Source organism: Dasypus novemcinctus, chromosome X (assembly GCF_030445035.2).
Source record: "Dasypus novemcinctus isolate mDasNov1 chromosome X, mDasNov1.1.hap2, whole genome shotgun sequence".
Classification (NCBI taxonomy): domain Eukaryota; kingdom Metazoa; phylum Chordata; class Mammalia; order Cingulata; family Dasypodidae; genus Dasypus; species Dasypus novemcinctus.
Genome location: NC_080704.1, coordinates 155,967,480 through 155,992,501, shown reverse-complemented (window position 1 = coordinate 155,992,501; position 25,022 = coordinate 155,967,480). Strand labels below are relative to the sequence as shown.

The following is a 25,022-nucleotide window of genomic DNA, read 5'->3' as shown; positions in this document are numbered from 1 at the left end:
GGGATAAAGCCACAGTTACCTGTTTGAAGAATTACAAATCATTTCAACCTTGTTGAGGGGAAACACTTCCTTTTTTTGTGCTTTAAACTGATAATTAACAAATATTTACTATCACTATTCAGGTGCTAGACTTAAAACTATTCTACCTCACACCCAATTCTCAATTAACTGGAGTTTTTCTTAATCTTTCTGTGCCTTGATTTAATTATAAAGATTAAGAAAAACTCCAGTTAATTGAGAATTGGGTGTGAGGTAGAATAGTTTTAAGTCTAGTTTTGTTACAGAAGAGATATGCTGTATGTTATGCGCTAAATACCAGTGGTCTCCCCCATCAGTGCAAGTCCGATTAAATTTGTTTTCATACTTTAATGGACAAATCAGAATGACACACACACAAACACACACTGCACAAGAATATCTCTAGTAGGATGGTTCAATTATGCAATATCCCCCAATACATCATATTTCAGGAGGAATACTTAGTCATTGTCTAGATGGGGACTAGTGTTTTATATAACAGGAGACAGTGATCTCGGTATTAAAGGAGTTAGTGTGAGGAGGGCAGTGGGAAACAGCCTCTGGAGCTAGAAGAATGCAGGTTCAAAACCTGGTTCTTTCTCTTATCGGCTCTGTCACTCAGGGCAAACCATGTGACCACTGCACACCTGAATTTCTTTTTAGTAAAGAGAGGATAGTAATATCCTTCCAGAAAGATTATAAGTATTAAATTCAGAAAGTTACCAAACGAGCTCCTACTAAGTACCCAATAAATGGCAGCTATTATTCTTGTTCAATCAATACTCTTGCATTAGGAAGCTCCTGCTTTCCATCCACAAGAGAGTCTTGATGTCATATTTTATCTTTTCAATAACCAAAAGGGGAAGCTCTGATTTGTAGTCATCTTTCCAAGAAGAAAAGAATTAGAGCAAGAATATCACAATTTAGGCCGTTATCCTACCTTCTTATCTTGTTTAAATGGATTGCCGAAAGTGTGCAGTCTTTTAGGTTGATCTGGATCGATTTCTCGAAGTGGAGAAGCCAGTGTCTTCAGATATTCCTGATAGTTGCCCATTTGTGCAACTGGTACACTATGAAGGGAATCTGCCAAATCACCAGAAAAGAAATTGACACTATATAACTGAAGTGTATGATTCTTTGAGAGGACATGGTCATAGCCTAGTATGTAGCATCATCCTATTCTAGGCTATAGAATTATCTCCCTTTATTTCTGTTATTACTAATTCTACCATCACTCCATTTCAGTCATTACTAAAGTCCACCATTATTCCTGCCAACAGGCTTAAACCACCAGGCCTAGTAAAATCCCCTAACCCTTCAATCCAGGTTTGAGAATGGGCTGACCTCTCTTATACCACCATTCCAAGACAAGAAAAACTCATACTTATTCCCATTTGGAAGCACCTAGGCTCTATAGCAGTCTCTTATCATCCAAAGAATATGTGTAGTAGGCTTTGACCTATTTGAGAATTTGATTAAATCAACAGAATCTCTTCCCAGAAAAGTCCCCTTATACCCTGGTATATAATTTCAGAGGGGTGGTCAGGTTAAGGTTAGCTCATTTTAATGGACAAATGGTTCCACTTAAAATTAACATAATGGAGTAAAGAGGAATTGTAAAGTTACCAGTTATCCTAGATACAACCAGGTTCATTACTTTCATGGAAATGAGGAGGTCACTATTGAACTCATCACTCTAAGAGTTTGATTTCCTGTTAGCATGTATGATTTCCTGTTACCATAGAATCTGGCAGACCTACATCCTGCTTCTGTCCTTCTGACTAGACTGGAGTAAACTACTTAAATACTTACTCTCAGTTTCCATGTCCCTAAAATGGAGATAAAACAGTATCTATCACAGAGGGCCATTTTGAGGATTACAAGAGCTAAAGCATGAGAAAAATAAACCTGTAACTAAGCAGAACTAGGGGATCAGTGAAAATAGGTGAAAATTCAGTGAAAATTCTAAACATTAAAATATTACAAAATAACCTACACAGTATACAATAAAGTCCTTCATGTAAGTCAGGTTTGACATTTTCATAGTCAATGAAAAGTATCTCATTGTTCATTTACCTTCATCTTGTCCAACAATAAACTTGTGCGTTCGCAGCAGATTGGATCTCATTCTGGTTAACTGGTCTAAAAGACCACTACGTGGAATATCATAAGCATTTCTATATGTCTGGGGTTTCAAATCCTGTTTGAAATTAAACAATTCAGTTACCCTCAAGGCATTTAATAGAAAGTTAATACTCAACCCTCTTCAAATCTTAGTGAAGAGGTCTATATTCAATACAACTAACTATAGTACAATTTGCCCAGTAGAAAATTTGTTTGCCAACTTTGTTCTGAGTCCTAATAGACCCACAAAATATTAAAGACACTGGGAATATCCATTTTTGTTTGTTTTAGCAAATTTTTTATTGTCTTTTTGAAAAGATAGAGATGACACAAAATGATCCATTAAAAAATGTGAGGTTCCCATATACCCCACTCCCCACCCACCCCCCTCCTACCACATCATCAGTGTGGCAGAGAATATCCTCTTGAAGTATGTCATTTAAAACACCAAATCCTGAGATTTACATAGTGGCAGCATTAGCTGCTGCTCAGAATCTAGATTTATTCCTGTGATAGCCTTGGAGGTATGTCATTAGGATCTCTCTTCGAGAAAGAAATGACTGTTTCACTGGGAAGAGTACAATTAGTTGGTAGCCTTTTGCGTCAATGTGTTTGGAATTTGCTGAAGCATTTGAGCCAAGACCGTGTTCTTCCCAAGTTGTCCCCAGACGTTGACCGCAAACGTCAAGAATGTTAGTGCCTGGATAGTTCTGCCCAACTGTGTACCTTCTCTAAGGGAAATATCAGTGCCAGAGTTCCCTGTTGGGCTGGGCATGAATTTCTCCAACTCCATGGTTTATGAATCCCTTCCTACCCAATCCCCCTTACTTCTCCCCTCCTCTCACAGTTACAAGGTCAGCATTGTGGTCTGAAGCCTCTCCCTGCTTAATCCTGCTCCCTCTCCCCTTTATCTTTCATAGGCATTACCCCTAATAACTGTTGTATACTTTTAATTCTGTTCTGGCATCTGCTGGCAGAAGGACCCAATCTACATAATTCCTAAACTGGTCCATGAATAATCAATAAGTCCAAAATGGAATTGTAATTATTTCAAGACTTAGGTAATCTGAAAGACATAAATGTATCAGTGAAGTTCAAACAAATGCAAACTATTCATATCATAATTTACCTTGTTTAAGAGCCCTACTTGGAAGCCAGCAAATTCTTTGGTATTCAAATCTGCCAGTCTTGGTGCAGTTTCCCCTGTGATTTCTTTCAATAGCTTTCTAAAATTTTTACTGTGAGTCAAGGAAACTCCACCTCCAGAATGATTTTTCACTTTGATTCCAATTTCCTGGGGAGGTTTCTTCCCCACTGATGCTAGTATTCGTTCTGACTCTAGTTTGGTCTAAAATGAAAATACATACCATGTTATGAAAAGACTTATATTATCATTGTCTTTTTTACTATATAAGAAAGATAATACTTTAAGAACCCAACAGAAAAAATTTCAATTGCAAATCACAGAAAAATGGATAATTAAAAATTTTCCTGTGCTTTTCTCTACTACTATAGCAAATGGGGTGGGGGGAATAGAAAGACAAATAACTTTAATACTTTTTTTCTCTTGTCTAGTGTCAAAATTATGACTGAATCATGGATAGAATGAAAACCAGAGATAATTTCATTCACAGACATTCAAAAACACATTTTGCTACTGTAAAAAACAGTCTAAGTCAATATATTCATCTCGGACCCGTACAAAAAGCTTATGACTCTGTATTTATAAATGTAAACTAGTGCTGAAATTCATTATACAGACAGGCATCATATCTGACAAAATTAAGTTGTGTATTTTTAATATTGGACCATCCAAAAAACATCTCAGAAGGTTATGCTTCATTTAATAGATATTGCCAAGTAAATAATTTTAATGTGTATTTAATAAGTTTCTTACAATGAAAAATGTCCTTAATAGACATTATTATCCCATGTGGGTAAATATTGCTTGAAAGCATGTTGTACCGATATATTACATATTGGGCATATTATGTGTTTTACATACATCTGAGATTATTCAAGGAACACGGGTGACATAGAGCTGTTATTAAATTAGTAACTAGGCTATTATAAATTAGTAATGAACTTTTTTGTGTCTAGAAGATTCATCTCCACCAATGTTCAGTAAGCCCAAAATAATTAAGGATTTCTTATAGTTTGGTTGGAGATATTTATTAATTTTCCCCAATTATTGGAATTTAGTATATGTTCACTATCTTTAAAAATTAAGTCATGAAAATGTCTTGGAAGCTCATTTATAAAAATTTACAAAGTGTTCCAGAAGATCCCAGATCTTATATTAGTTTCAACTCTGTTCACTATTCTTCCTTCTTGCCATACTTCTTGCTGACACTGCCTTAAAGGTCCAAGATAATCATCAAATAGAAAATAAATCAATAGAGCAATAGATAAATAAATAAATAACCAAAACAAAAACATCATCATCAACAACAAACAAAAGACCTATTAGCATAGAGGAAAAGGTGTTAAGGGGACACTTACTAAATCTGGGTTTGCATTTACTTTCTGTTGCATTTTTAAGCACACTAGACTGGCAGGAGCTGACAAACCCCAGGTGATACTTAATTTTTTCCAGTTCCTACCAAGGTGTGTCAGCATCCCAACTGTGGAGTTATTTTGGTCCTTTAGTGAAATCGGACACTTTGTTTACTACTCTCTATTTTCTAAAGGCCAAGCTTCCAAACATATCCAACTTGAAGCATTATGGTCACTGCAAGTGCTACTAATGTTCCCTACCTGGGAAGAAATTTGTGCAGAAGAAAGGAAAACTGCAGTATTACTTTGTCATATAACATAATACCTATGTATGGCAGTAAAGTTCTAACTAGGTACTTGTCAAACATTTCCATCCTGCAAGAATGGGCTAGGTAGAGGTGAGAAGTATGATAAGGAGGGGTGAGTGGAGGATGAGGTACTAATAGAGAGGGGCAGGCAAGGGACAAGGTGAATAATGGTAAATGAACAGATGGAGGGCAAGAAGAGAGGAGCCTGAACTCCACTCTTGAGGACCCTTTGGGGCCTACCACCCTCCATTTTGAGGAACACAAGTCTCAGCTTTCCCCCAGCCTACCCCCTGGGAAAAGCATATGGATATTTATCCAAGGGCTAGCAGGTGAGTGTAAGGCCTTCATGTGCCTGAAAACTGACCTCAGGCAAGTCATTTAATCATACCATGCCTCAGTGCTGAGCTGAAAAAGAGGGATGTTCCAACCCAAAGTGATTTGAGGAGGAACTAGATTGAAGACAGACAAAATGTGACCCCTGAGATAATTCTATTAAGCCTCTACCCCTCTTGGGCCACAAAATGACCAGCTTGTGGGTAGGACAAACTGGCAAGCAAAAGGAGAAATGGCACAGCATCAAACGATACTGACAGACCCTTAACTGCAGGTTAATGGTGAAGCTAGAAGCCATAAGAATCACAATACTAATCCATAAAGTGTAGAAATATATACACAGTTAATTTTTTAAAATTACAGTTACACTAAAGAATAAGGAAATGCACTTCTGAGGGCAAAGGATTTTTGTTTGTTTGTTTTTACCAATACTACCTGTTGGCTGAGTTTTTTAAGGTAAGAGATAACACTGTAACTAAGTCCACAATCTAAATTATCTGATATCAGATTTGGAGCTCCCATCATCCTTAGTGCTTTCTTTAATGGCTATAAGGAAACAAAATACACAACAGTAAGAATAGAATAAATCTTAAAATACTCAAAGTTCAGTTACAAGGGGCAAAGGGACATGATTCATTTCTTAGAAGTCAAGGTGCTGCACATAAAACCAAATATGGAACATTAAAAAGTGGCAATGAAAATAGCAGAGAAGTAAGGAGCAGAAAGTAAAAAAAAAAATCAGAAGAGAGTGGGATAAGAAGAGCAAGTAAAAGCAAATTCAAACAGGTAAATTGCTTTCAGTCTTAAGTCCCAAGTCCTAAAATTATTTCACACTGCATTTTAACGTATATCCCATTACTGCCCGGGTGAATATCAATACTCCCCAATTTCTCCCCCCAGTGACACCAACAGTACCATTTAAGATTACCTTTCCAACTCTAGAAACTTAATTTAAAGTTTACCAAGTCAATCTCTGAAATGATTTTGATGTTCTTGATTTAAATTATATTACCAGTTCAAAATCATCATGAATACTTTTCTCAAATTGTGAAAACCAAAATGAGGCCAAGTAGTTCTTTTCTCTTTTTGGATTCCTCCTTAGCTCCCCCCACTTTTTGCTGTGTCTAGGACATATTTATATCTGGCAATAAGTAAATAAAATGGCTGCAGATTTTTTTTTCCAGAAGGAAAACCCACGTCAAGAATTTCTAGAGTTAAAAAGGGAAATTGAAGTTATACATGAATCCAGACTTATTTATTCTTAGGTTCTAAAGTTATAATCTCATAATTTTAGTTTTAATAAGAGAAACATAGGTGTATTTTATAAAAATAGCCATGGCAGTTAAAGGAAGTAAACAGTTCTCTTTTGTGCTGCCATGACGTCTCCAGACTCTTAATCATGGTTTGAGATGACAGTGACAACACAAATACTGTATTTGTAAAATAAAAAGATAAATATCTTATTTCAGGGGTAAAGATTTTGATTCATTGACATTTCCTATGACAGAAATTATCAATTACATAGTTAAAGATATACACATAAATACATACTAATAAGAAGTATGGAGGCAGAGTTTTTAAGTAGCTGTCAAAAGCCTGTCGCCACTTCAGATTTGGCTTAAGCTTGTGAACTTTAAACAAGTCATCTGTAATAGAAAACCAAATAATATATTCCATCATTTCAGTCCTGAATTCTCAAAGGTAAATCAAGCAATCCCCATGTATTATATCATTTACTAGAAATCTCAAATGCTAATCATATTAGATGAACCTTTCATTGGAGTTTGACTTTTTTGATGGTTGTGGGATTTTCAAAATTTATCAAATTATATATAGAATTTTCTAGAAGATAAAATAAATTTTCATGCTGCATATTTCCTTATTTGTGAAGCTGCATAAAACATGCTATAACTGACTCTGGTTCACAGGAAATATTTTTCTGACCTCTTGCATGTTGATAACTCTAATAATTTTCACCTGCAGGGAAATCCATGGTCACTGGTTGATGGAGTAACATTTATTTTATTTCAACATAGTGTTGTACTTATTGCTAAAAAATTGAGGTAAGAGACTTTATGAAGTATACAAGAACAAAAGCTAAGCTTCTAATTTCTAGGCAATGATGACAAGCTAAATTTTCTTTTAGGTTCTCCTTAATCTGCACATACAGTATTTAGCCATATTTCCCCTCAGTTCATTTCTTTGATTTTAGTGATCAAATTTTGGTTTCAAATACTAGTTAACAATTAGGTGATGGCACTAGTTATAGTAAGTAGTGGTGTTAGGTTGAAGTTTAAAATTCTGTACGACTAAACATGATTCTTGAATACCATGTGCATTAATACAATTAAAGATATTATCTTAAATAGACATTTCCTATCTTTTCATGCTTAAATATAATTATTTTGATAAGCTAAATATATTATACATACTCCATGAAAATTTCCAAAACATCACATCATTTTCCTACTTGGATAAAAAAAAGTTTCTTTCTAAGATAATAATTCAAAATTGTTCTTCCCAGTCATCAGTATGAACCTGCCACACTTACTGCAAATACCAAAGATATCATAAATTCACCTGCTATTTTGTTTCTTCTGGTTTTATTGGTTCCTATCCAAAAAGCAAATGCTTTATGTGAAGAGACAAAACCATACCTTTGCCACATGCAGAATTTCTCTACAAATAAGGCTATTCTTGGCAATTTTTAATTAGTTAAGAAAAGCAACTATGTATTTTCTTCATTGTACTGTTATAATAAATGATTCAGTACTGATGAAACTAATTTAAGTAAATTTACAAAATTGTAAATTGTAGGGTTTTTTTATTCTTCTGGTTCAGGATGGAAAGAGCAAAAAAAATAAAATGTGAACAGATGTCTGGCTCATCGCAGCAAGGAAATCCTTTAAAGATCATTCATATCTTGAAAGAAGGAGCCAGAGACCATGGAAATATCTTGTACTGTGTCTTTCTGTGGAGTCTATTGGAATTAGGCAATTGGGAAGTACTGACATATTTAAATACCACAACATTGGACAGACTTTTAGATTCAAATAGATTAGATAATCAGAGTTAAAGTTAACAATACTATTAATATTTCTAAAAAAATCCAGGCATGATGATCCAATCTAGGAGCTGGGTATTAGTCTATTTCTTGCCGAATTTTTAACGGGGGTTGGAAGGGAGAAAGAAAATTTTCCGGTCAAGATTGAGTATAGAGCTCTTAGGGTAGACAATGCTTTAGCCACAAACTCTAGCTCAGAAAATGATTTCCATTCAGATGGAGTCTCTAGGCTAGTGCAGTAAAGATGGCAAACAAAGAGCTAATCAACATTTGAAACACAAGCAGATGAGAGTATAGAAGAGAGTCTGTCAACACCTCAAAACCTACTGACTTTTTCTCTTCCAGGTCCTTTCTCCCCATTTTCCTCTTCAAAGAGAGGGAAGACCTGGGTTTGAGTCCAAAGTCAGCCACATCCTTAGCAGAGTGAGCTTGGAGAAACCACATCACTGTTTTGAGCCTCCATTTCTATCAAATGGGTGTAATGATAATTGCCTTATCACCCAGGATTTTCCTAAGGAAGTAGATCATGTATGTGTGAAAACACTGTATAAAATGAAAAGAACGGTGTTAAAAGTAAAGCACTTGAGAGAAAGAGAGAGATGGACATGCACCAAACTGTCCTCTTCCAGTTCTCCACCCCTACATCTTTCCCTTTTCTCATCCTGATCATAAATGGTTTCAATATGGAGATGAATTTTACTTTTTGCATAAGTCCCCAGTTCTTAATTTTAAAAACAGGTGAATTGAATGTGGTATATTTCTTTAAGAAAAGGAAAAAAGCAAAGTTGTTATATTTCTACAGTTCTTGACCTTCAATAGAAAAAATAATTTCTAGTTTCCTAATTGAGAGAGAATCCCCTTTTTAACTGCACCTATCCAGTGGTCACCCTACTGGCATTGATTCAATTAAGCTTCATTTATCTATCACTAGAAAATGAGATGCTTCACATTTTCCAGGTAAGTTTAGTGCTTAAATAATTACCCCTTTGTTAACTGCTTCTGATGGAAATCTTGCACTAATTAAGAAAGAAGAAATTGGGGTAGCCATTGTAGACAATTATGTTAGTACATGCATAGCCAAAACAATTTTCAAAAAGAAAAATAAGTGGGAGGAATCAACCTACCAGATTTCAAGACTTTTTATATGGCTACAATAAATCATAACTGTATGGTATTGGTGAAGGGACAGACACGTAGATCAATGGAACAGAACAGAGAATCCAGAAATGGCCCAACATAAATAGAGCCTATTGATTTTTAAAATTTTAATATATTTTTATTAGCGAAGTTGTGAGCTTACCAAACAATCATGCATATATGTGCAGAATTCCCATAAATCATCCCTTCACCAACACCTTGTATTGTTATCAGCCTATTGGTTTTTGTTTTGTTTTGTTTTAATTTTATATCCCCCTGTGGCTTGTGTGTGTGTGTGTGTGCTGTCTGTTCTCTGTGTCCATTTGTTGTGCATTCTTCTGTGTCTGTTTTTATTTATTTCCCCTCCCCCCTTGCACCTTGCTTGCTGTCTGCTGTGTCCATTTGCTGCGTGCTCTTCTGTGGTTTTTTTTGCTTGTCTCCCTTTTCTGTTGCGTCACCTTGCTGAGTTGGCACTCCGCAGTGCCTGCGGGCTGAGCAGTGCTCTGCGGCACTTGTGGGCAAGCCAGCCTTCACAAGGAGGCCCAGGGATACGAACCCAGGGCCTCCTATATGGTAGACAGGAGCCCAACTGATTGAGCCACAGCCACTTCCCTAGCCTATTGGTTTTTGACCAAAGTACAAAAGCAATTCAACAGAGGTGAGATAGACTTTTCAACAAAAGGTGGTAGAGCAATTGGACATCATAGGCAAAAAGAAAAAAAAGAACCTCAACCTAAGTCTCACTTTTTATACAAAAATTAACTCAAAGAGTATCACAGACATAAAAGTATAAAACTTTTACGGAAAAAAAAAGCAGGAGAAAACTTTCAGGAACTGGGACTAGGCAAGTGTTCTTAGACTTGGCACCAAAAGCATGAATCAAAAAAAGAAAAATTGATAAATTGGACTTCACCAAAATTAACTTTTGCTCTGAGAAAGACCAGGGAAGAGAATGAAAAAAGAAACTACACAGTTGGAGAAAATATTTTCAAACCACATATCTGACAAAAGCCTAGTATCTAGAATATATGAAGAACTCTCAAATGGTAACAAAAGCAAACAATTTGAGAAGAACATGGGCAAAAGACATGAACAGACATTTCACTGAAGAAGATATACAGATGGCAAATAAGCACATGAAAAGATCTCAATACCATTAGCCATTAAGGAAATACAAATAAAAACCTCAGCACTATATCACCACTTATCTATCAGAATGAATTTTAAAAAATAACTACAATTCCAACAGCTGGTGAGAATGCAGGGAAACTGGATATACTCAGAGGTTACTGGTGGGAATGTAAAATGGTAGAGCCAATCTGGAAAACACTTGGGCAGTTTCTTAAATAACATGCAACTTTCCTCCTGGGCATTTTTCCCAGAGAAACAAAGACTTATGTTCATACAAAAACCTATGCACAAATGTTTATACTAGCTTTATTTACAACAGCCCCAAAGTGTAAACAACACAGGTGTCCTTCAGCAGTTGAGTGGCTCAACAAACTGTGGTATATCCATACCATGGAATAATACTCAGCAAAAAAAGGGAACAGACTTTTAATACAACAACCTGGATGAATCTTGAGAGAATTAGGCTGAGTGAAAAAAAGTCAATCCTGAAAGGTTACATACTAAAAATTCCAATTGCATAACACCCTTAAAGTCATAAAATTCTAGAAATATAGAACAGATTAGTGGTTGCCATCAGCTAAGGTGGGAGTGGAGGCAGGATGGAAGTGGGTATGGCTATAAAAGGGTAACATGAGGGATTCTTGTGGTGATGGAAATGTTCTATATCTTGACTATATCAGTGTCAGTATCCTGGTTGCAAACCGTCCACTGGGGGAAATTGGGTAAAGGGTACAAAAGATCTCTCTCTTTATTATTTCTTACACCTGCATGGGAATCTACAATTATCTCAAAACAAAAGTTCACTTAAAAATAGAAAAATACTTTTAACGAAGTTTATGTGAAGATTTTCTAGTTCAATCCATTTCATACTTGTGGAATGAGGTCATAAAGGCATATCTAAGAAAATGGGGTTAAATAAAATTTTAAAATATGGACATTTTTCTGCCGGTAGTCTTATTACTCTCAAGGACATACCTATATTTTATATCAGTGAGTTCCAATTCTTAGAAAGAGGCTATTTTCAGATTGGAAAAACAAAGTAGATAGGTTCTCCAAAACAATCATGTTAACATATTTATGATGACCCATTCTTAACCTTCTCAACTTATAACATTTTAAATTATTGCTTTTTCAGTACACTCAATATGTGTAGTACATACAGCATGAAAAAGTGTATGCTTTTAATGACTGTATGAAAACTTAGTAAAGGTTTGATCCCTTTCACAAAAATTAAGAAACCCTACCAAATCAAAATGTTCATAACTTTACCACTAGAAGAATACCATGTGGTACCTAAAAGGATGTGGCTTAACAATTTAAAAAAAAAAGAAAAAGAAAAAGAAAAGATGTAGACACTGAGGAAGAAATGGAAGAAATTGCCTTGCCACTGTACATACAGGGCAACACTTATTGCAGTGATAAAAGGCAAAACATCAAAAATAAACCTATTTCATTTTTTAATTTTTTGATACCCCAATTTAATTTTACTTTAATTTTTCTAAATTACTATGTATTCTATATCTAATTTTTAAACCCATCACTATATTCCATTTTACTATTAATGGAACCTGGCAATATATTAGGCTTCAATTTCAAAGAAGTTTTGGACCACAGAGAGGTTCAACTATGGCAGGGAAGGAATACTGGAGTGGGGTGTTATTGATAGGGGGCACATGGTTGGGAGGGAGTTCTCCAGGGCATGTATACAGGGTACATAAAAATGTTTGGGTATTTTCATAGTGGTTATAGTTAAAAACGACAACTGAGGGAGTGCTGAGTTCTTAGCCAGGGAACTCTATCACATTCCCCAATGGAACAGCAACAATACCGCAAGTACAATGGCTAAGACCAATAAAGAAGGATGGTCCAACAATGAGCCCTTGATACTAATGACTATGCTTGTGAGCCTGGGTGCCTGAAATAAGAACTAGGCCTAGAGCTGCAGGGTGCCTAAGAGTTACCTCCTGAGGGCCTTCATGTTGCTCAAATGTGGCCACTCTCTAATGCAAACTCAGCATGTAAATACATTACCTTCCCCCCAGCATGGGACATGACTCCCAGGGATGAGCCTCCCTGGCACTAAGGGATTACTACCAAGTACCAATCTGATGATGTAACTAGAAAACGACCTTGAATAAAAGGGTCAACTCAGACTAGCAGAATATCTCAGCCTACATGTAATATCAGGTGTTAAAAAAATCTTTTTGACCTTGAATAAAAGGGGGAGATGGAAAGGACAAATGAGTTTATATGGCTATGAGTCTCCAAAAAAGAGTCAGGAGATCATCAGAGGGGTTGCCCTTACGCATGCCTAAGCAGGGTCCCAGAGACAGCCGAAGTATATACAAGTCCAGGTATTGGTACTTCTGAGGGCTACAGAGACCCACAGGTTCTATCGTCATGACAAATGGAGTTCAGTGCCATGTCAGTTGGACCTACTTTGGAGTTTGTTTTCCTGAGTGTGATGGAGTTGGACTCAGATGTGATCTTTGTTCACAAGCCTCTCCTGTTACTTTTACTGGACCTGTGGCTGTCACTGGGGTTTGGTGTATACTCAGGGGACCTGAATCTCTGGACTGACCATGTGATAGCCAGGCCCTGAGCCTCAACAGGTTTGCAACTCCTACCCTCTGATTTATTGGACTTACCCCAGCCAGCTAACAGGGAGGTGAAGAAGGTCAATCACCACACCAGGGAGCCAAGAGTGCCTACAACTGCAAGTAGGAGAATTGCATCCATCATTCATGTGGAATCTAAGCCCCCTCTCGATATAGACATGGAGTGGACATAACCATCCCAGGGTCCACAGGATGGATAAATAGAGTATAGATTAGAGTGGATTTACTGATATTCTGTTCTGGAACTATTGTGATTAGTAATGGAAGAAAATGTAGCATTGATGTGAAGAAAGTGGCCACGGTGGCTGCTGAGGGTAGGGAGAGGGAAGAAGAGATATGATGTGGGGGCAATTTCAGGACTTGGAGTTGTCCTGGGTTGTACTGCAGGGACAGTTGCTGGACATTGTATATCCTGCCATGGCCCACTGAGTGGACTGGAGGAAAGTGTAAACTGTAATGTAAACCATTATCCATGTGGTGCAGCAGTGCTCAAAAATGTATTCACCAAATGCACTGACTGTCCCATGATGATGAAAGAGGTTGTTGATATGGAAGAAGTGGGGTGAGGGAGGAGGGGAGTATATGGGTACCTCATATATTTTTAATGTAACATTAATAAAGACAAAAAAAGAGAAAACAAATGACACATACATTTGTACTGAGTAACAGCTTCCGGAATTGTTCCTTTTAGAATGTTGCCAAGGAAACCACAGCTTTTACAAATAGAATTATTGCGGAATTTACTCTTGTACCTACTTCCTTAACTTGCTCCCCTGACCAAAACAGATGCCTCAAAAGCATTTAATAGTCCTCTGTGGAGAAAAGAACGTGAACCAATATCCCCATGGAAGTCCTATATTCTGAAGAAAACTATCCGATTCTTGGAGAGTTACCCTTAATCCATGTATTTTTTTTTTCCAAATCTAGTCTACAAAAAAAGCCAAGTGCACTTAAAACTGTGGGCAGAGGACAATGGAGCTTGCAGTCTAAAGAATAGCATAAGAATCGCACACCGGAGGATATGTCTCTTCTCCTGTTGCATGTAGAAACAGCAACTAATAAGAAAACGAACAAGACAGAAAATACTATAGAAATTCTATCTTTCCAAATCAGTTTTTAGAATTTTATGTATCCTGATATCCACAGGTCTTTAGCTACATTTAAAATGCCTAATGTGTGATCTAATTGCATTTTTTATTTTAAAGATGATTCATTGATTCTTATTTTACTTACCTAAAAGAGGGAGTAAAACTGGGTAGTTGTAAGGCATCACAAAGAGGTTTACACAAGTTAAAGTCATACTGGCTTTTAAATAACCAAATGGATATCCAAGTTCATTGTATTTCCCACTGCTAGTAACAAATACCTGAAATGAACATGTAGTGTATCGTTATGACAATAAGAATTTTATGTAAAACCAATCACACAGAAACATTCCATATAGCAACCACATGTGGCTCAATTTAATGATAATTTTAAAAAATAATAGTACTTTTAGCCTCTGGTTATGTCAAAATATATCACAGTACATAGGAATGCTCAGACTACAATTCCTTTATGAATTATACTGAGAAAAAACTATGCTCTGCAATAACCATTCAGAGACCACAGGCTATATCAACAATACCCAAATATTTGCTTGATTAGCACAATGGAAAATAAGACTGAAATACTGCTAAATGTTACCAGCAATTAAAACAAATTAACTTCTCAAAGAACAAGTGGTGACCAGAAAGGAAGGCTTCTGGAAAAATGGAACATGATTCCATGGCTAAAGCATGCAATTATAAAAACAACCCATTTAAATGTTTATGCAAACAGTCCTCTTATGTACTACCATTAAGTCTTGTTTACCCCTTTCATTTCTGCTTTTTTTTTTAATATACTTTTTACTTTTTAAAGAAACTTAGATTACATAAATGTTACACAAAAAAATATGGGGGATTACCATCTGCTCCACTCCCTAGCCCTCCCACATTTTCCCACATCAACAACATCCTTCATTAGTGTGGAACATTTGCCACAATTGATGCACACATCTTGGGGCACTGGCACTAAGTGATGATTATAGTTTACATTGTAGTTTATACTCTCTCCCACATATTTTTACAAGTTATTACAAGATATACAATGGCCTGTATCTGTCATTGCAATGTCATTCAGGATAATTCCCAAGTCCAACAAATGGTCCCAAACTACAACCACTTTTCCCTCTCCCCTCAGAACCTCCAGTGGCCTCTGCCTCCATATCCATGATAAAAGTTCTTCCATTGCTAGGATCATAAGAAGTCTACAGTAGAACATCTGTAAGTCTACTCTAGTCCATCATCTCCAATCCTGAGGATTCTGTGATGGTGATACCCACTCCATCTCTAATTGAGAGGAAGCTTAGATCCCATGGGGCAGATGGATGGGACTATCCTTCTTGCAGTTGTAGACTCTGTTAGCTGGGATGGTTATTGCCCATCATCATTTCCTTGTTAGTTGTCCTGGGTGAGTCTAATGAAATGGAGAGTATGTATTGCAACTCTGTTGAGATTCAGGGCCCAGCTGGCACACGGATAGCACAAAGATTTAAGTCTCTTGGATATACAACTATCAGCTCTAGTACTAACTCTGGGTTCAAATAGAAGGGGCAGGAAAGGGGACTTGGCCCAGTGGTTAGGGTGTCCGTCTATTACATGGGAGGTCCGCAGTTCAAACCCCCGGCCTCCTTGAGCCCTGTGCAGCTGGCCCATGCACAGTGCTGATGCACGCAAGGAATGCCGTGCCACGCAGAGGTGTCCCTGTGTAGGGGAGCCCCACGTGCAAGAAGTGCGCCCCATAAGGAGAGCCGCCCAGCGTGAAAGAAAGTGCAGCCTACCCAAGAATGGCACCACACACACAGAGAGCTGACACAACAAGATAATGCAACAAAAAGAAACACAGATTCCCGTGCTGCTGACAACAACAGAAGCGGACAAAGAAGAAGAAAGCAGCAAATAGACACAGAGAACAGGCAACTGGGGCGGGTGGAAGGGGAAATAAATAAATAAATAAATCTTTTAAAAAAAATAAAAGAAGAAGGGGCAGCAGAGCCATGTGTAAGGAAACCACAAATGAGTCCAACTCTGTCACACAAGGCAACATAAATTCCGCTGGCATGGCACCCAGCTCCTGAGCTGTCTGCTCTGCCTATAGTGTCTGAATGCCTCCAGAGCCCTGAGGAGTCCTGTAAATAATGGGGCTCCACTTGCTTTTATTGTTCCATTCCCCTATCCATTTATTCATTTGTCATTTAATAAATATTTACTGAGTAGCCTATTATAAGCCAGACACAGGTGCTAATAATTTTGAGTGAGGAAATGCTTTGGTTCCATCTGGGAGGCATATTCTCTTTCATATTGCAATGGTAGAACATTTTAAAAAGATTAAAGCATTCATCCTTATTCCATGTTACTATCATCATATTCTTTATTGATATTCCTGATTTATATATCTTATATTGTCAGCCCCCATACACTTTATATGCTGTATTGGAATCCTCATGATTACTGCATTTTTTGTGTGTTCCAGGTTCAGATTCTTTGGTCCAAATCAGGATATCAGTATATACTTTTAGGAAACTAGACCTTTGCCTTTTTCAAAGTCCTTTGGCAGGATCATTTAAGACAAAAGTTGAACACTGATATTTAACAGAATCTATTTACCTTGCTAGTCCTTGATACCAGCAATATCACTTACTAATTCATTAACGCCATTATACATTTTGTCAAAACCTATAAAACAGTACAGTGCAAAGTGTAAACCATAATGTAAACTACAGACCATGGTTAGTGGCAATGCTTCAATATGTGTTCATCGATTGTAACAAATGTACCACACTAATGAAAGGTGGTGTTAATGGGGGAAATTGAGGGAGGGGTAGGGGTGGAGTATATGGGAATCCCCCCAAATTTTCAATGTATCATTTATGGAATTTAAAGCTTCTTTAAAAATAAAAATAAATGAAAAAAACTCACTATATTTAGTTACATCAAAGGATACATTTTTCCTATGTAATTTGTGACTCCATAGAATATTGGGTTATTCTAAAACATGATTCTACTAGATTTTGTGCCTTAAGAAAAACCTAAATAGAAATAAAGATAACTGTACTATAACATGCTTTATTTCCCTACTCCTACTCCTAAGTGTGCTAGGAGAATAAATCTTCTTAAAAGTTTCCTTCTTCCCCTTCCTTCCTTCCTTCCTCCCTCCCTCCCTCCCTCCCTCCCTCTCTCTCTCCCTCCTTCCCTCCCTCCCTTCTTCCCAGTAAGTTAGTTTTACCTGTTTTTGAACTTATATAAAGTGGAATTGTACAATATTTGATTTTTTTGCCTGGTCTCTTTTGCTCAATTTTGTGTTTAAATATTCTTCTATTTCTAGCACTTTTATATATTTGCTTTAAGCCTATTCCTTTTTTTCTATTTGGTTTTAGTATCTTTGGAGAATTTAAGTAGTTTAAAGACAATGAGCAGCAATAATCAAACATTTTAGGATGAAACCTAAATTTCAAAGTGTTCCTTGCATAAATAGAACCTAACAATTACTGAGTGCTATATGATCCTATAGTTTAGAAATAGAACACATAGCCTTACAATGTAGGTCTTACTTGTTGTATCTAAATAAGAAGACTGTAATTGCCATGCCTACATTTTTACAAAGGAAAATCCATAGGTGAATCTATTAACCAATCAACAAGCCCTTTTGGCTGAAGAATATTTGAGAAAACAGGTGTATGGTATCTCAAGGAATTTGTCTCATTCAAGGAAAATCCACACTACACATGGCAACATGGTTTGTAGTACAGGCAGAAGAGTTTTATAGTATTACACTTACCAGAAATTTGTTTCAGGTCGTTTGATTCTCTGCCAAAAATATCCTGTACTTTTCATCTGTCAAGTTCAAACTAAGAGCTAAGAACATTGCTTTGGCTGCAGAACCCATACCTGAATAGGATTACATCCTTTAGTTAGGAATTCTTAACCAGGATCCATGGATATATATGTCTTGGGGGTAGGGGTAAAGAGTACCCCAAATCCTTGAATACATAGGTTTTATCAGATTCTACTGTCTTAAGTGGCAATGTCCAGTACACTAATGATTCCTATTAGTCTGAAATTATTTGCTTGACCCTGTTGCCTATTTGATGGCATTTGTGAGAAATATGACTAACGACTCAGTCTAATTATTTCCAGATTAATCTTTGAAACTACTTAATACAATTTCCAGATCCCAGAGTGGTTACAGACATGTGGCTAACTGGTAAGGATAAGTACCTGCCAGCAGGTATGAGGAGACTTTCGTTCCAAAATGTACTGAGTTAAGGGTGAAGGTTCAAGTTCATATTTGTCAAAGGGTAGTTTGTCTATTACCATTGGTTCACAATCTACACAGGAGAATCTTACAACAGGATGGGATGTTCGTGGAGGCTGAAAAAGGAAAATATGGTCAGTTATTAAGTGAGCTTACATTTCTGACAATTCTGCAAATCCTGTTTTGTTTTGTTAAATCATCATTGAAATGCAAACTATTGCTTCAAAAAAGAGGGTTACTACATCTCTAGACATCACTAATGGTCTCCACAGGGAGAAGAGACTCATATTCTTCTTCTCTACCAACTACTTTGGCATTGGGAAGAGAAAAGGTAAATTAAAAGTCATAACTAGAATTCAAGTGAAGTAAAAAAAAAACTGCTTTGAATATGTTTAAGAATTCATTCGATCCATAGGATGAACTCTGAATTTCAGACCCACTTTTCAAGCTCCAAGCATTGCCTGCACTTCATTCCTTTGTACCAATGAGGTTACAGAGAGTCCAAACACTGCTGGGAAAGAAGAAATTCATGAAACTTTCCAATGAGGTAATGACAGAGGTAATAACAAGCAAGATGAAAAACAGGACACATGGAGAAGGCAAGATAGAGACGGATAATGAGCCAGTCACAACTCTGGGGTCCAGCTGAATTTTTACAGCACTTCTTACATGTATGTTTCCCTTGAATTGTTAGAGATGGGGATACTTTAGGCTGGGCTGCAAGGGCCCAAGTGTCTGAGGTAGAAGAGCAGATTAACAGAGAAGTCATTTTATTAACAGGTTTAGCTTGTGTGAATGGAGACCACCAGAGAGGGAGAGGGTGATAGCAAGGTCAATATGGAGAGTTAGGCGGATAGGATAAGCCCTAGGGACTTGGGGAGAAGTGGTTCAGCCTATGCTTTCAGAGAGAACTGGAAGGCTAATATGAATATGATAAAATGTCTCTATTTTTTATAAAAGGGAAAAGCATGCTCATTTGCCTCTACAATTTATAAACTTATAAGACGTTTTGGGGATTGAGAAAAAATGGCCTCAAATATGCTTTAAAATTTTTTAATTGTAGTAACTCAAAAATTCCCATTTTAACCACTTTCAAGTGAACAAATCAGTAGTATTAATTATGCTCACAATATATTGTACTACCATCACCAAGTCCACTACTCCAACTTTTTCATCACCTCCAAACATAATCTATGAGCCCATTTAGCAATAACTGCACCCATCACAGCCCATGACAACTTAAAATTTACTGTCTCTTTGAAGCTAGCTGCTTCTAGGTATTTCACATAAGCGAGATAATAAAATATTTCTTTTTCTGTCTGGTTTATTTCACTCAACATGATGTCAAGGTTCATCCATGTTGTAGCATGCATCAGAACTTCGTTCCTTTTTACCGCTGAATAATATTCCACTGTGCATATATACCATTTGGTTTATTCATCCATCTATTGGTGGATGCAAGAGTTGCTTCCACCTTTTAACTAATGTGAACAATGCTACAATAAAAAAATTTCCTTCATTCTGTTCATGTTGTGTACTACATTGATTGATTTTCTTATGTTAAACAACCCTCACATTTCTGGGATAAATCCCACTTGGTCATGGTGTATAATTCTTTTATTATGCTATTGGATTTGATTTGCTAGTGTTTAATTAAGAATTATTGTGTCTATACTCACAAGGGAAATTGGTCTGTAGTTTTCTTTTCTTGTGATGTCTTTATCTGGTTTGGTATTAGGGTGAAATTGGCCTCATAGAATGAGTTAGGAAGAGTTCTCTCCTCTTCAACTTTTTGGAAGAATATGAGCAGGATTAATGTTAATTCTTCTTAGAATGTTTGGTAGAATTTACCAGTGAAGATATTTAATCCTGGACTTTTCTTTGTTGGGAGGGGTTTTTTTTTGTTTTTTTTTTAATTTTTTAAATTTTTATTTTTTTGTTTTATTGAAGTATATCATTCACACATGAACATACATAAAAAATGAGTGTATAGTAAAAGTTGTGAACTTACAAAACAAATATGCATAGCATCAACCAGGGCTCCCATACATCACCCTACCACCAACACCTTGCATCGTTGTGAAACATTTGTTACAATCTATGCAAGAACATCATCAAAATATTAATACTACTAACTATAAGGGAGCAGGTGTGGCTCAAGCTATTGAGCACCTGTTTCCCACATGGGAGGTTCCAGGTTCAGTCCCTGGTGCCTCCTAGGAAAAACAAGAACAAACAACAAGCAAACAAACAAAGGGACCAACTCAGGGGAGCGATGTGTCTCAGTGATTGAGAGCCAGCTCCCCACATACAAAGTTTCAGGTTCAATCCCTGATCCCAGTACCTCAAAAAAAAAATTTATAAGCAAATATGATAATCAGAGACAAAAAATGCTATTACAGAAATAAAATCATAAAAAATCATATATCAGGGAAGCGGCTGTGGCTCAATCAGTTGGGCTCCTGTCTACCATATGGGAGGCCCTGGGTTCACGTCCCAGGGCCTCCTAGTGAAGGCAAAGCTGGACCATGCACCCCAGAATGCTGACAGCCCGTGGCACAGCAATATGATGCAACAAAAGGGAGACAAGCAGATAAAGAAAAAGTGCTCAGTGAACCCCGGAATGCTGACAGCCCGTGGCACAACAATATGATGCAACAAAAGGGAGACAAGCAGATAAAGAAAAAATGCTCAGCGAACCCCAGAATGCTGACAGCCCGTGGCACAGCAATATGATGCAACAAAAGGGAGACAAGCAGATAAAGAAAAAATGCTCAGCGAATGGACACAGAGAAGAGACAGCAAAAGAAAAAGGAACAAGCCGCGGGGGGGGGGGGAATGAATGAATAAATAAATAAATCTTTAAAAATACATATATATATCACTACTAACTCTAGTCCATATCTTACATTTGGTGTATTTTTCCCCTGACCTACCCTATTTTTTTTCTCTTTTATTAACTGAAGTTTATAGCAAGTTGAGAAAATTGTACAGATGATCAAATCTTTCAAACCTTTAACTACCTTGAAATGTCTGTAGAGTTTGAATGCTAATTATTTAAACTCTTACATATGGAGGTACTGTGTTATGTACCATCTATAATCAAACAAAAAAGACAGTCTAATCTTCTAGAACTTTATAGTCTACTATGAAATTTAAAAGGCAAGACAAAAATATAGAGATATATATTCCAAATAAAAGGATATATGGGTGGGAGCTGTTAGATACTCATCTAAGTTGTCAGATGTTGGCCACTTGATACCAAATATTTTGATTACTGATTCGATCTTTTGTTACAGGGCTGTTGAGATCTATTTCTGTTTGGTTCAGTTTAGGTAAATCATGTGTTTCTAGTTATTTATCCCTTTCCTATAGATGATCAAATTTGGTGGCATACAATTTTTCATTGTATTCTCTTATGACGCTTTTAATTTCTGCAAGATCAGTGGTAGTATCTCCCCCTTTCATTCTGGATTTTAGTTATTTGAGTCTTCACTTTTTCCTGTCTGTCTATCTACAGGTTTGTTCATCTTATTGATCTTTTAAAAGAATCAACTTTGGTTTCATTGGTTCTCAATTGTTTTTCTATTCTCTATTTCATTTATCTCTGTTTTAATCTAATTTTAATTTTCTTCTACTAACTTTAGGTTTAGCATATTCTTCTTTTTCTATTTCCTCCAGATGCGAAGTTAGGTTACATATTTGAGATCTTTCTTCTGTTTTAATACAGGTATTCATAGTTATAAATTTCCCTCTGAGCAGTGCCTTCCCATAAGTTTTGGTATGTTGTATTTTCATTTTCATTCAAGGTGTTTCCCAATTTCTCTTGTGATTTCTATTTTGACCCATTGATTTTTTTAAAGAACGTGTTGCTTAATTTCTACAACATTGTGAATTTCCCAGTTTTCCTTCTGTTATCAATTTTAGCTTCATTTCATCGTGGTCAAAGGAGATGCTTTGTAAAACTTCGAAAATTTTATTGAGACTTGTTTTGGGATCTAACATGGTCTATCCTGGAAAATGATCCATGTGCATTTAAGAAGACTGTGTATTCTGCTGTGGTTGGGTATAGTGTTCTGTATATGTCTGTTAGGTCTAGTTCGTTTATAGCATTGTCCAAGTCCTCTGTTTCCTTATTGACCTTCTGTTTAGATATACTGAAAGTGGTGTATTGAAGTCTTTAACTATTCTTATAGAACTGTCTATTTCTCCATTTAATTTTTTCAATGTTTGCTTCACGTCTTGTGGGCTCTGTGTTAGGTACAGAAATATTTATAATTTTTATACCTTCTTAGAGGATTGACCTTTTCATTATTAACTTATAATGTCCTTTTTGTCTCTTGTAACATCTTTTGACTTGAAGTTCATTTTCTCTGATTTTAGTATAGCCACCCTAGCTCTCTTGGTTACTATTTGCATGGAATATCTTTTTCCATCCTTTCACTTTCAATTTATTTGTGTCTTTAGGTCTAAGGTTAGTCTCCCATAAACAACATATAGTTTGATCATGTTTTTTATCCATTGTGCCAATCTGTGTCTTTGGATTGGATAGTTTAATCCATTTACATTCTCTTAGAGAAATTACTGATAAGTCAGGATTTACGTCAGCCATTTTGTCCTTTGTTTCTTGTATGTGTTGCACCTTTTTTGTCCCTCATTTCCTCCACTGTATTTTTCTTTTGTATACAGTTCATCTTTTCAGTGAAACAGAATGACCTACTAATTTATATTTCTGTATATATTTTAAATACCTTTTTCATGGTTACCATGGGATTTGTATCTATGAAAAACTAGTTTGAAATGATACCAACTTAACTTCAACAGCATACAGTCTCTGCTCCTATATCACGTTGTTCCCCTTCCTTATATTGTTTTTAGTCACACATTAGATCTTTATATTTGGTGTGGTTATAAGGTAGAAATACAATTAATTCTTATCCAATTGTATTCTAAATCTTGCAAAAAATATAAAATAGAGTTACATACCAAAATTACAATAATCCTGGAATATGTATTTACCCATGTGGTTACCTTTAATGTAGAGCTTTATTTCTTCAGATGGCTCCAAGCTACTGTCTACCAGCCTTTCCTTTCAACCTGAAGCATTTCCAGTATTGCTTCCCTCTCACTGCCCTCAAAATTCTTTCTTTATGTTTTGCATTCAACATTTTGATTATGATATGTCTTGGAGTATGTCTATTGGGTTTACACTGTTTTGAGTTTGTTGGACTTCTCAGATCTACATATTCACATCTTTAGTCAATTTTATGAAGTTTTCAGCTATTATTTCTAAATGTTTTGTCTGCCCATTTCTCTCTTTTCTCTTTCTCCTCTCCTTCCCATAATGAATAAGTTTGGTATGTGCCATGTTGTTTCATAGTTTCCTTAGGCTCTGTTCCCATAATGCATATGTTGATGCGTTTCATACTTTCCTTAGGTTTTGCTCACATTTTTAGAATTCTTTTTTCTATCTAACCTTCAGACTGAATAATTACAGTTGTATTCTTTTCTAGTTCACTGAGTCTTTTGTCTGTTTGTTCAAATCTACTGTTGATTGCCTCTCATTTTTTTGCAGCAAAACTATAAATATTTATACTTTGAACTGAGATAGTTTCCTAAATTTTATTTTACCTCTTTTTCTAACAAATTTGTTTTATTGATACATATTAATAAAGCATAAATCCATCCAAAGTGTACAATCAGTGATATTCAGTATAATCATATAGTTGTGCATTTATTACTAAAGTAATTTTAGAGCATTTTCATTATTCCAATAATACAAAAAGCTCATCACCTCTCAATCTCTCTATGCTTCCCTGCCATACACAGTTGCTATTCTGTTTGTTTTTCTAGTTTATTTGTTTTTATATTTTGTAAAAACACTTATATATGCAATATGATTCATATTTGTATTTTTACATGTAGTTTCACTATGTTATACAGTTCATGTTATGTTTTTTAGCTTTCCTTCTAGTAATATACATGACCTTAGACTTATTCTTTCAACCACTGTCATACCCATATAATAGCTCAGCTAGTTTAAAACAATATGATGTCCTTTCACCATTTTTATTCATTTCCAAATATTTACAAACAACTGTTTTGCCAATTCTGTACAGATTAACCCAGAATTTTCCATTCTTTACCTTCATTCTATTTTCTGGTGACCTGTATTCTAATTATTAACTCCATGAGTTTATATAATATATTTAGTTAATAATAACACAATCATATAGTATTTGTCCTTTTCTGTCTGGCTTGCTCCACTCAATATAATGTCCTTGAGGTTCATCCATATTGTCAAATGCTTCATGACTTCATTTCTTACTGCTGCATAATATTACATTGTGTGTATGCACTACAGTTTGTTTATCCATTCATTAGTTAAAGGACACCTGGGTTGCTTCCATCTTTTGGAAATCGTGAAAAACGCTGCTGTGAACATTGGTATGCAGA

General features: G+C 36.1%; 1 protein-coding gene across 16 annotated transcripts in view; it reads right to left on the bottom strand.

The window, feature by feature from the left end:
• Window positions 1-25,022, bottom strand: part of LOC101438919 (integrator complex subunit 6-like) — a 68,884-nt gene that overhangs the window by 9,318 nt on the left and 34,544 nt on the right. For 9 of the 16 annotated variants that reach the window (XR_011647863.1, XM_058291635.2, XM_071212919.1 and 6 more), the window contains 7 exons: window positions 18,530-18,682; window positions 14,463-14,595; window positions 6,831-6,925; window positions 5,715-5,825; window positions 3,272-3,490; window positions 2,095-2,218; window positions 959-1,101 (listed from right to left, as the gene is read on the bottom strand). Coding sequence is in view for 14 of the 16 variants with exons in the window: in XM_058291635.2 (XP_058147618.1) it covers window positions 959-1,101; window positions 2,095-2,218; window positions 3,272-3,490; window positions 5,715-5,825; window positions 6,831-6,925; window positions 14,463-14,595; window positions 18,530-18,682 (978 nt within the window). In the remaining 2 variants the exon portion in view is untranslated. The remainder of the gene's footprint in view (window positions 1-958; window positions 1,102-2,094; window positions 2,219-3,271; window positions 3,491-5,714; window positions 5,826-6,830; window positions 6,926-14,462; window positions 14,596-18,529; window positions 18,683-25,022) is intronic. The other 7 variants (XR_011647864.1, XM_071212920.1, XM_071212922.1 and 4 more) reach the window with 1 other exon arrangement.